General features: G+C 34.7%; 1 protein-coding gene across 2 annotated transcripts in view; it reads left to right on the forward strand.

Annotated features, from left to right (window-relative positions):
• Positions 1 to 3,109: 3,109 nt before the first annotated feature.
• The window catches only part of LOC140444260 (uncharacterized), a 29,543-nt gene continuing 19,721 nt past the window's right edge, over positions 3,110 to 12,931 (forward strand). Inside the window, exons 1-2 of one of the 2 annotated variants that reach the window (XM_072536006.1) lie at positions 3,120 to 3,756; positions 8,581 to 9,732. In XM_072536006.1, the coding sequence (XP_072392107.1) occupies positions 3,420 to 3,756; positions 8,581 to 9,584 (1,341 nt within the window). In that variant the 5' untranslated portion in view covers positions 3,120 to 3,419 and the 3' untranslated portion in view covers positions 9,585 to 9,732. Of the gene's footprint in view, positions 3,757 to 8,580; positions 9,733 to 12,931 lie in introns of those variants that run through there. The other variant, XM_072536009.1, reaches the window with a different exon arrangement.

The following is a 12,931-nucleotide window of genomic DNA, read 5'->3' on the forward strand; positions in this document are numbered from 1 at the left end:
GAAAATTATCAAAAAAAGAGTGGAAACTAAAAAAAATTCGGCCCGACCTAACCAACTGATCCTCATAGACATTTCGCCTCAGGCCCAGCAACCCCTTAGATTCTTAGAAAGATTTTTGGGGCCGTAAATGAAAATGGGCTATGGCGTCGAAGATACAACTTTGAACTGTATCAGTTATACACCGATCCAGATATTGTGAAATTCGTTAAAGTGCAGAGACTTAGATGGGCTGGACACATTGCTAGGATGTCAGATCACGAAGAGATTAACATTTTCAAAACCAGAGGGCACAAGAAGCAGAGGACGACCACGAATGAGATGGATTGATGATGTGGAAGAAGACCTACAGATTCTAGGGGTTAGAAGATGGAGGGAAGTTGCCAGGAATCGACAGGAGTGGCGACTTCTTTGTGAGCAGGCCAAGATCCACAACGGATTGTCGAGCCACTTATGATGATGATGATTGACAATGTAATCTATAAAATATGAATTTGTAAAACTTAAGAATTGTGGTTTATTTTCATACAGATAAAAACAAAAATTTTCATATATGTACTATCAGTTGGCTCTCACACATATATAATTTTTCACGAAAATTATCAAAAAAAGACTGGAAACTAAAAAAAATTCGGCCCGACCTAACCAACTGATCCTCATAGACATTTCGCCTCAGGCCCAGCAACCCCTTAGATTCTTAGAAAGATTTTTGGGGCCGTAAATGAAAATGGGCTATGGCGTCGAAGATACAACTTTGAACTGTATCAGTTATACACCGATCCAGATATTGTGAAATTCGTTAAAGTGCAGAGACTTAGATGGGCTGGACACATTGCTAGGATGTCAGATCACGAAGAGATTAACATTTTCAAAACCAGAGGGCACAAGAAGCAGAGGACGACCACGAATGAGATGGATTGATGATGTGGAAGAAGACCTACAGATTCTAGGGGTTAGAAGATGGAGGGAAGTTGCCAGGAATCGACAGGAGTGGCGACTTCTTTGTGAGCAGGCCAAGATCCACAACGGATTGTCGAGCCACTTATGATGATGATGATTGACAATGTAATCTATAAAATATGAATTTGTAAAACTTAAGAATTGTGGTTTATTTTCATACAGATAAAAACAAAAATTTTCATATATGTACTATCAGTTGGCTCTCACACATATATAATTTTTCACGAAAATTATCAAAAAAAGAGTGGAAACTAAAAAAAATTCGGCCCGACCTAACCAACTGATCCTCATAGACATTTCGCCTCAGGCCCAGCAACCCCTTAGATTCTTAGAAAGATTTTTGGGGCCGTAAATGAAAATGGGCTATGGCGTCGAAGATACAACTTTGAACTGTATCAGTTATACACCGATCCAGATATTGTGAAATTCGTTAAAGTGCAGAGACTTAGATGGGCTGGACACATTGCTAGGATGTCAGATCACGAAGAGATTAACATTTTCAAAACCAGAGGGCACAAGAAGCAGAGGACGACCACGAATGAGATGGATTGATGATGTGGAAGAAGACCTACAGATTCTAGGGGTTAGAAGATGGAGGGAAGTTGCCAGGAATCGACAGGAGTGGCGACTTCTTTGTGAGCAGGCCAAGATCCACAACGGATTGTCGAGCCACTTATGATGATGATGATTGACAATGTAATCTATAAAATATGAATTTGTAAAACTTAAGAATTGTGGTTTATTTTCATACAGATAAAAACAAAAATTTTCATATATGTACTATCAGTTGGCTCTCACACATATATAATTTTTCACGAAAATTATCAAAAAAAGACTGGAAACTAAAAAAAATTCGGCCCGACCTAACCAACTGGTCCTCATAGACATTTCGCCTCAGGCCCAGCAACCAACCCCAGTTTAGGAGTCTTCATGTTGCCATGAAGTAAATTCCATCCCTTTTATTAAAGAATTTTTGAAATAAAATGGTTTTAATAATTTTTCTCGTTATTTTACCATTTTATGTTCGTTTTTCATGTTTAATCAATTAGTAATATATATCACATGCTCTTTCCCGATTGATTCTAAGGACATGGCAACAGTGCCAAACCCAAAATTTTTGTTCCATGGTCAGATGCGGTTATATTCACAGTATATACCACACGTAGTAGTGTAACTCGATTAGGACAGGTGGGAAGAGTGAGTTGCATGGGCCCAGCCGTTCATAATGGCAACGGCGCTACTAGTCACATTAGGTGGAACAATGATTTATTCGTCATTGGGTGGAGGCATTGAGTTAAAATCTAGATTCTAACTCGATGGGTGGAGGCTGTCTTTCCTTGTCTAGGAGTGGAGGTATGATATATCAAGAAGGACTCTGGTGGGAAAATCCCTATGTGAAGTGGTCCATCTGACATCGCAGCCAATGGAGATAACAAGCTGATTAGACGTAAAGTGTCACTACGTCCTGACAAGGGATATAACATATACCATAATAATATACTCTCTGATAATTATGTTATACATATATATAAAAATGCGTAAGTGTATAGTATATTTTTGATCGGAGAGAATATATTTTTGGCTTAGAATAAGTGTTTATTTGTTATTTATGACTATTTTCCATTCAAGATATATTTTTATAATTTAATTTGCCGCTTATAAATAACAAAAACCATGTTTTGAATTTGCCGTCAAATATTTTAGTTTTGACCCACCCGCATTTGGCGCTAGAAACTCTCTCCCAACTTGTTTTATGGGACTTTGACTAGAGAAGCTATGTGATGTAAATTATCATTACTATCTGATTATTTTATGATAATGTGTTATGGCATATATACAACCATAGTACATAAAATATACTCTGATAGCACAGAATACTAAACATAGTATTCTGCGCTGATACTGATATACAACACAGACCACTAATAACAGAGATTTATAATCCAGAACAACGCATAATTAATATAAGCACAGAATACTAAGTGGTTAGTATTCTGTGATATAAGCTTCCGAGTGCACCTCACGACGAAAAAACTCGGTAGTCTGTTTGTTGTTTTCGTTGTAAAAGGGTTTTATACTCGAGTTTTCGGTTCTCGGATAAGTATTCGATTCCTAGTCACAATGTTCTCGTTTTATGTTCAGTCAGTATCTCGGTTCTCATTTTTTTATTTTATTAGATTTAAATGAATAAACATATTTTATTTTTTCTTAAATAAACGAATTGCAAAACATTATGAAATTTAAACAAAATATTATATTTTGAAGGATCTACCGATTTTACTCCACAATCTACCGATTTTTTAAAAAAATTCTACCGATTTTATTTTTGTACGTTTGGGAACACTGATTCTGTGGTCTTGTCCTTGTCTTTTGGATTTGGTCTTTGTTTGGTAGTTTTTGGTGTCCACTTTTTTATAGTGAATATTGAATGAAAACTGAACAAAACACTTCTTTTAAATATTATGGAGACACAGGAAGACATTTACACAAAAAGTGAAGTATCTAATATAAAATACGAAACCCAATTAGAGAACGATGATGTGAATAATACAGAATTTCCAGTTACTATAAAAAATGAATTTAAACAAGAAATACTTCTACTTGAGGATGAGGATAATACAACAACTAATGATGATTCTAAGGATTGGTTCAATCAAATGAATATGACAATATCTATTGAAAATGTAAAACATGAACAAATGGAAGATAATAGTAATTTGTTAACCTGTAAAAATTTGGAGTCTGAAACAAGTATTAAGGATGATAATGACCTAATTGAAGAAAATCAGAGCCAATGTGGTATGTACATATAAATCAAAATAGTTTTGGGAAAATAATTTAAAAAAAATGAAAAAGGAAAAATAGATAATCCTAATCATTTGCAAACTGTAATTACAAACACTACAAAAATGGTTTTTTTATGTGGATACATCTCTAAAATATATCTTTATGTTTAAATATAAACTTAACCTCAATTCAACTATTTCAATTCAATATTGTAATAATGGTATTAAACAGAGCCTTGGAGATTAGCCTTGATCTTAAATATGTATGGTTTTTGCTTACTATTAAAATGCTAATATTTTAGAATGATTTATTGTGAGTGTTGTTTTACATATGGGTGGCTTGTTTCTTTATATGATAAATTAATGTGTTTAGTCAGAAAAAACTGCACACTTGAAAGTTTATTATTCTGACTATGTTATGACATATAATACAAGATAGACTTATGGCTGCAATACAATCCTGTTCTTTCAGTGTACCAGAGCAAACTGTCAAACTGATGCAAAACAGTCCCTGTATCTCATGGAACATGTGACCTTCCTATTGGTAATGGAGGTGATGTTGTTGATAAACCTGGCACATTAGAAAGAGATGTAGGGACTGCTTTGCCTCAGTTTTCTTTGTTACACTGGGGGAACGAGCTGGTAAATCAGTCTATCTTTTATTATAGGTCTATAGTTCTGACTTAATTATAATTTAACCTTAAATTACCTGAACAAAGGAAGGCACCTAGATTTTCAACATTATTCTGTAAAGGTTTATAGGACAGTTGAAAGGTAAACGTTATAAGTTACCTTTATTCAACTTGATACTTAAATGACTTCAAGATTAAAATTACTGAAAAAATTTTATAATTATTTATTAGTGTGTTTCTAAACAAGCAATACTTTCTGCACATTGGAGAATGTTTTTAGTATGGCTCGGCCATAATGCTTTAGTTGTAGCCACACATTTTGTGTATATGCTGTATTGTTTTACCTGGTTGCTAGACAATCACTTGGCAAACTAAAATCGTTGCAATATTGTTTGCAGTTTTGGAAAATTTCATAGGCATAAAAAGACCAATACTTGGTCTGATGAGAAGGTTATATATATTAAAGAAATACATTTAAGCTCTGAGTTGCGGAATTTGGAAGTCTGTATGTATATAGAATGATATGCAAAAAGACTGAAAGGTTGTTGTTACTGAAACATTTGAGATTTTATTTTTTCTTGTCCAATTGTACTTATTTAAAATCAAATTTGTTACTCTGAGATTCTTAGAAAGTTTTTAATTCTTAGTCTCCTACCACATTTAGATTTTTTTGCCAGTTACTTACCAACTGTACTTTTTAGTCCTCCATATTTTATTGGCCATAACTTTTTACAATAAGCTAAAAGCATTCTTTGTTTCCAATGATGATTTAGAGTACCTACAAATCTTATTTTGTATTTAAAACAAAAACTTTTGAATGGCATTTGAAGTATTAAACATCAACTGATAACTACAGTTGTGAATACAAATTTATGTGGTAAGTATTAGATCTACTTCAATACCTGGGATATAAGTGTACCAGAATTTGTTGGTACTCAAAAGTGCCAAGGGGAGACTAAGGTTTAAATTGTCTTTATTTTTTGACGTGACAACGTCTTAAATTAGGTTGTGGCTCGGAGTCATTTAAGAAAAAGTGTAACGCCCGCTCACGTCTGTTACAGTGAGTCGCCGAACGAGAGAGAGGCCCGCCGGACCGGCGAATGCCTTGCGTCTCTCTCCCACTCAAACATGATCGGTCCGCTGCGCGTGGCACTAGAGAATTAGGCGCGTTGAATCGCTAAAGTTGAAAATCGTTGAAAGTATCGTCAGCTGTGTCTGTAGTGAAAATGTGGAGTGCTTACAGTGTCCTATTTTAGGGGGAACCACCAGTATCAGATATAATTTTAGGAAATTACCTAGGGACCTATATTCTTTTATAATATTGCTATGGATTTATCCATTTAATATTGAGCAATGATTGTAAACATTCTTTATAGTTTAAACTTCAATGAAAATTATTAACTGTGTCTAAAGACATATATGATATGAGGTATTTTACCCAAGAGTATTAAGTATAATGAATATACATAAAAACATAATTTTGTTTTCTTAGGATTTAACATTTTGTCAGCACATTATCTCAAATTCACACTTAAATCAATATGTTTTTACTATTAGGTCTGTTGAATGTTTGTTCTTTACACAAAATTTAGTCTATACTTCATATTTATTAAAGGCGGTAAAATATACATTACAATTCAGTTGTTTATAAACCACTTTCAAAGCATAAAGAACCTTTTAAGCTTTGTTTATACTATTTTGTGTATATTAATTGAGTTAATTGGAGTAGCCCACTTTGATACAAAAATACAGTCAATTTATGGATATTTCAAGGTGACAATCTAAAAAAAGCTGATTTCCTCCCATGCATTTTATTAGAAACACTTGAAATTTAAAAAAAATTTAAAAATCGTAAGATGTAAGACCTTAATCGTGAGATCGTGAGATTTGTCTTCAATTCGTGAGTAGATTCGTCATTTACAACAACTACAACAATAAAGGTAAATAATTGTACACTAATATTTCATTATCGTAAACTATGATTGATTGATTAATTGTTAGATTGACACAAAAGTTGAGAAACTGAGTTTATAGCGGCAATTCCTTGTTCCTATTGTGCAATTTAATAATATTCATATCAATTAATATTCTACCGAGAAAAAGACGTTGTCACGTAAAATCTTCGCCCGTAAAACCGACTTTACAGGCAACCGATTTTTTGTAATGATTCTGAGCTTGTTCCTGCTTCTTTATGCAGTACTTCAGCCCTATTAACGCATGTCTATCCAATATTCATTTTGATATGTGTTTGACCGGGTAAATTTTACCAGTTATGTTCACAGCACATAACTCTCAAGCATGTTACCTCCTCTAGTAAGAAGTAGGCAGATAGTTTCTAGCGTCTCACGTGACCCCGCTTTTAACTAAAACATTTGGAGGAAAACAAAGAATGATTATTTTATTTATTTAACAGCTATATAGAAACTGACTTCAATAGTGGCAACTAATGCACTTTGATTTTTTGGAATGGGACACTCGGATTTAAAGATATCGAAATTTAACCGTTGAAATGTTAATTAAAAAATTGATTTCGCTCGTGTAACTAACATTCAAAATCGCCGGTCGCTTCAAGCGTTATTTCTGAGAGAACTATTTATTCTACACCAAAAGTGCTAATAAACATTTTTCTTCAAAATCGTCTTAGTTTTATTTCTAGTTTGAAACATTTTTTTCTACAGCATACAGATTCTTTCTAAATCAATGTTTTCCGTTTTTCACTGCCAACAGGAGGGTTTTAGAGGAAAGCCCGGGGAAGGTGCGGCAAACATTTGTGCATCTTTTTGAGGTCCCAAAAAAGGTTTTAGAGGTTGAGTGGCATTTTAGTCTTAAATGACTGTTGTAATCATTATTTAAATGTGGAAAGTAATAACACCTAATACTTTATTCCTTTTTTTCATTTAATAATATCTTTACTTCATTTAGTAATTGTTTTCTTGGATATGGATGGATATTTTGTTTTACTATGTGTTAAATTCTACTGCATTATTATTTACTTAATTTTTATGTACCTACTTGTATTATTACAAAATTGCTAATTTGTTTTATTTTGTGTCTAATAGAAATGTGCCAAATTAGTCTTTTAAGCCCCATATATATACAAACCAAAATTGGTTGCATACCATTTTTTGATTGGTCTTTAGTTGCATCTAAATGAGCAATATTTTTACTGTGCAATGTATAAGACTCTAATACTGGCAACAATGTAACAGCCAGGATGATCAACTTTTGTGACAAAGTCCATTATGTCTGTTCTAATAGGATAAACTAAAAAATAAAAAGTTATTTACAAAAATAGTAGGCAACTGTGAGCTTAGTCAGACTAAGCCCGGTCGTAGCCAACTTTTTGATGGAGAATCTAGAAAAGAGGGTAATGGAGTCAGCATACACTCCAAGTTTATAGTTTAGATATGTCGATGACACTTTTGTGATTTGCGGTCACGGAGTAGAAATACTTAACCATTTCCTGTCTTATATAAACACGCTATATCCAAATATTCAATTTACGATGGAAACAGAGAAAGATTAACAACTAGCGTTCCTAGAGTAAAGTATTAGTAAATCGAAAGGAACCTTCCTTTTTACAGTTAATAATTTTCATTGAAGTTTAAACTATAAAGAATGTTTACAATCATTGCTCAATATTAAATGGATAAATCCATAGCAATATTATAAAAGAATATAGGTCCCTAGGTAATTTCCTAAAATTATATCTGATACTGGTGGTTCCCCCTAAAATAGGACACTGTAAGCACTCCACATTTTCACTACAGACACAGCTGACGATACTTTCAACGATTTTCAACTTTAGCGATTCAACGCGCCTAATTCTCTAGTGCCACGCGCAGCGGACCGATCATGTTTGAGTGGGAGAGAGACGCAAGGCATTCGCCGGTCCGGCGGGCCTCTCTCTCGTTCGGTGACTCACTGTAACAGACGTGAGCGGGCGTTACACTTTTTCTTAAATGACTCCGAGCCACAACCTAATTTAAGACGTTGTCACGTCAAAAAAAATGTTACAATAAACCCAAATAGAATTATTCAATGCATACAAATATGTGGAAACTTGGACGTAGTACCAACTAGGTTGGACGATAAATGACGTTGTCATATTGTGGGCTTTACTTTATTTATTCCAGCGTTGTTAGATTTTGTTTATGATCTGCAGTTTCAGCATGCAAAGTTTTATAGTTTGATTTTTATTTCAGATTTACGTCAGAATGAGATTAAACCGAAATCCGAAAAAGCGTTGGTAACACACACCAGAAAAAAGTCTTTTAATTGTGAAATTTGTTTTAAACAGTTTACTACCTCATATTATATGAGATCACATTTGAGAGTGCACACTGGAGAAAAGTCTTACAAGTGCCAAATTTGTTTTGAACAATTTAGTGACGCTGGAACTTTAAAAAAGCATTTATGGATACACACTGGAGAAAAGCCTTACAAGTGTGAAATTTGTTTTAAGCAATTTAGTCGTGATGGAACTTTGAAAATTCATGCAAGAGTGCACACTGGAGAAATGCCTTACAAGTGTGAAATTTGTTTTAAGCAATTTAGTCAAGATGGAACTTTGAAAAATCATTTAATTGTACACACTGGAGAAAAGCCTTACAAGTGTGAAATTTGTTCTCAGCAGTTTAGTCGAGATGAAAATTTAAAAACGCATTTAAGGATACACACTGGAGAAAAGCCTTACAAGTGTGAAATTTGTTCTAAGCAATTTAGTCAAGATGGAACTTTAAAAAATCATTTACGGATACACACTGGAGAAAAGCCTTACAAGTGTGAAATTTGTTCTAAGCAATTTAGTGATGCTAGAACTTTAAAAAATCATTTAAGGATACACACTGGAGAAAAGCCTTACAAGTGTGAAATTTGTTCTAAGCAATTTAGTCAAGATGGAACTTTAAAAAATCATTTACGGATACACACTGGCGAAAAGCCTTACAAGTGCGAAATTTGTTCTAAGCAATTTAGTGATGCTGGATCTTTAAAAAATCATTTAAGGATACACACTGGCGAAAAGCCTTACAAGTGCGAAATTTGTTCTAAGCAATTTAGTCAAGATGGAACTTTAAAAAATCATTTACGGATACACACTGGAGAAAAGCCTTACAAGTGTGAAATTTGTTTTAAGCAATTTAGTCAAGATGGAACTTTGAAAAATCATTTAAGGATACACACTGGAAAAAAACCTTGCAAGTGCTGAAAACACATTTGAGAGTACCGCATCAAAGATATATATATTTTTAATGAAACACCTGTATTTTATTTTAAATTTAAAATTTCATTACAAGAATACAAAATTGTAACCTTTTATACCCTCCTGAGGCCTAGTGATATATATATATATATATATATATATATATATATATATATATATATATATATATACATCCCGCTATCGTTTTAAGCTCTTTTTACGTTGCAGTAATTTAGCATCACCAAGAAATGCTATCATTTTCTATTTATAAGTCGTGTATGTTCGTTTAGTGCACCTTTGTAGGCTTGGCACCGTTGTCGGTTTTTCAATAATCCGATTTTTTTATAAATTAAATTTTTTACATCAAACCATCATTTTAACATTGGGAGGTAAAATTACTGTATTTGGTAAATTAAAACCAATAGATGTTGCCAGTGTTAATACTTAAATAATATTTGAAAACATAACAATTATACCTTGACTTGACCCAAACCAATAACGATTGGTTTGGGTCAAGTTCAAATGAAGACATTGAAACTACCTGCCGACCGGCTGGGGTCAACCAACTAGTTTTTTTATATCAACGTTCAGTTGTTATATTTATTCAATTTAGATATTTTCCCAGAGAGTTGTATAGAGGAATATTTTACATATTTCAATTTCCAAGCTGTTTAATCGAAGCTATCAGTGAATAGTTTAAGATAAATATTAGATTTTTATGGTATTAGGTCAAAAATATTGGTTGTGATTGGGATGAGAATCACATTTTTAATTATTTAATGTTTAACATTTTGATTTCAATTCAGGAAATCGTTCTCAAAAAACGTTTTTTGTACAAAATGTGTATACACATTTTTACATAATTTGTACAATAAACAAGGTTAAATATTGGAAATCGTATCGTTAAATATTAGTTAATTAAAAATGTATTCCGGGTTTGACTCCGCGTTAAATGTTGTTGGTTTTGATGAAAACCATTTTGACGACGTTTCGGCAAGATCTCACTTGCCATTTTCAAGTCTCTCTAGATGGTCTGCTCCTTGTCGATGTTCGAGTGGAAGTGACGCTACGGGTGTTAGGCAGCTGTCGCTGAGGTGATTCCACGGGAGGTTGTGGATCTCCACCAGTCGCTCTGTCTGCTGCGGCAGACGATCGTGTAAGCCTCTGTGAATCCATTTTTACTAAAACAAATGACAAACAGAGGGAAAGGAAGAATAAAAGAAAATCGGAAGAAGGTTTTCTTTATTTACTAAAAATCGGTGCGTCGGGGTCAGTTCGCCAAGGTTTTCCCCATATAGAGAGTATATCTTCGGTCTTCGTAAGACGACGTGTGTGACCAAGCAAAACGAAAGGATGTAAGCCTCGTGCTTGTACAAAGTTATCCACTTATAGTACGCGTTATTCAAGTTTGGATCCCGGAGATAAGATATCTCGGAGACCGTCTTTAGTAACCGTATGAAATGGTATCTAACTTTTTGTTCAAGCTTGCGGAGGACGTGGTTGTTGCTAGGCCGATACGGCAGAGCAGAAGCGCGAACTAACCTCCAGACACACCACGTAAGAAGATCGGAGAGGTACCTAAAACAAATGGGTAAGAGTATGGAAAACGACAGAAACTAACATAAAATAATAAATAGGTAGAAAAGAAAGTAAATATAAACAACTTATCTGTAATAGAGAATAACGGTTGGTTATTAAGAAATATACACACAAATATATATATCAATGCACATAAATATGAGATATAAGTATAGTTTAAAGACAAGTAATTCAAATGGCTGTAAGAGAAGTAAGATTAGTTTAAGCTGGAAACTAATAGTAGAATTAATAATAAAAATAGCTCTGGAGCAACCACGTTGCGACAGAAAAAAGGTATTCAAGATTATAAACAAATAACCACAAATAAATGTCACAGTCAAATAATATCAGTGTAAGAAATAAGCATCTACAAATATCACAAGCTGTAAGTAAAATAAGGTACATATGAAATATCAAATAAACATAGCACAATGAAATGGAAATGTTTCTGAAATAAAATAAAATACCCAAATAATATTCTTACGAATATTAAATAATAATACCAAGCTGGATCTTGAAGAAAGGGCGGAAGAGAAGTCTAATTCTCTTCCAAGGTTTCGAATATGAAAATGCTAGTTATTTAACAATGAATGGGTATTCCCCAACCAGAGGTCTTATCTAGATTAAAACTCGAAACCGAATAGGCCTTCTGCAAAAAGTGCACCGTCTTTTATCCCATTTTCGTGGCCTTGGTGAGTGTTGAAAGTGGGCGTGACCGTTAACTCACCAATCAGAAAATAGGATAAAGTCAGGGACCAATCAGAAGGCCGAAGGGTGAGAAATGCGCAGATCTGGATGCGTATTGGTCAGTTTCACGCTGTCTACGTGGCAGATCTGACGACATCCCCCCCCCTTTCGAGACTGGTTGGTTGGAGAATACTTTTTTTTCTTTTATTGAGAGAATTCATTTTTACAAATTAGTAAGTGTAGCGAAAAAACTTAGGTTTTTACAAATTCGTAAATATAGGAAAAAATGTTATATAAAACAAAATCTTCCGACTTGGAATGAGTGGAGATCAGTTCCTTTATTGTCCTTGTCGGAAGATGTACAAAAACTTTAAAAATATTTTGAAAAAAAGGAGAAAAAAAATGTTCAAAGATATGTTTTGAAAAAAATAAGAAAGTTCGTTTGCTTTGCACTTATTGGACGTTGTCGTCTTCTGCTGCGTCGTTGGCGGCGTCGTTGACTACGTCTCGTGGTGGTGGGGCTGGTCGGATGTCGTCGACGTGGATTAGTCTGTCTACATCCTGGTCTCTATGAACCTCGTACGTATGGTCTCCGGCTGCTCTCAAGACGGTATGTGGTCCTGTCCATGTCTGGCCAAAGTTTCCCTTCATGTGGTTTCGGACCAATACTTGTTCTCCTGGGAGGTACGTACGGGGTTGTCGGGCGTCAGGGTTGTCGGGGAACAGGTTCCGGGCGTAGATGGTCGCTCGTTGGATGGCTCGATTGACTCTTTGCTCTCGTGTTTCCTGTTGGTGGACCTCATGCTCTGTCTCCTGGGAACGTCTCGGGCGGTATCCAAGGAGTAGTTCGGCTGGAGTTTGGTCCGTGGCATTGTTTTTTCTGGTACGGAGGCTGAATACAATGTCCGCAACGTAGGTGTCCCATCGTGGATCCTCGTTCGACTTCACTCTAGCCCTCAGACCTTTTTTTAGTTCTTGCACTCTTCGTTCTACAGGGTTTGCTCTTTGGTGATAGATGGGGCTCTTCTCACCTTCGATAGTATGTTTCCGCAGGAACCTCTCCCAGGCGTCTGTGCGGAATTGGACGG

The sequence above is a fragment of the Diabrotica undecimpunctata genome, chromosome 1, assembly GCF_040954645.1.
Source record: "Diabrotica undecimpunctata isolate CICGRU chromosome 1, icDiaUnde3, whole genome shotgun sequence".
NCBI lineage: Eukaryota > Metazoa > Arthropoda > Insecta > Coleoptera > Chrysomelidae > Diabrotica > Diabrotica undecimpunctata.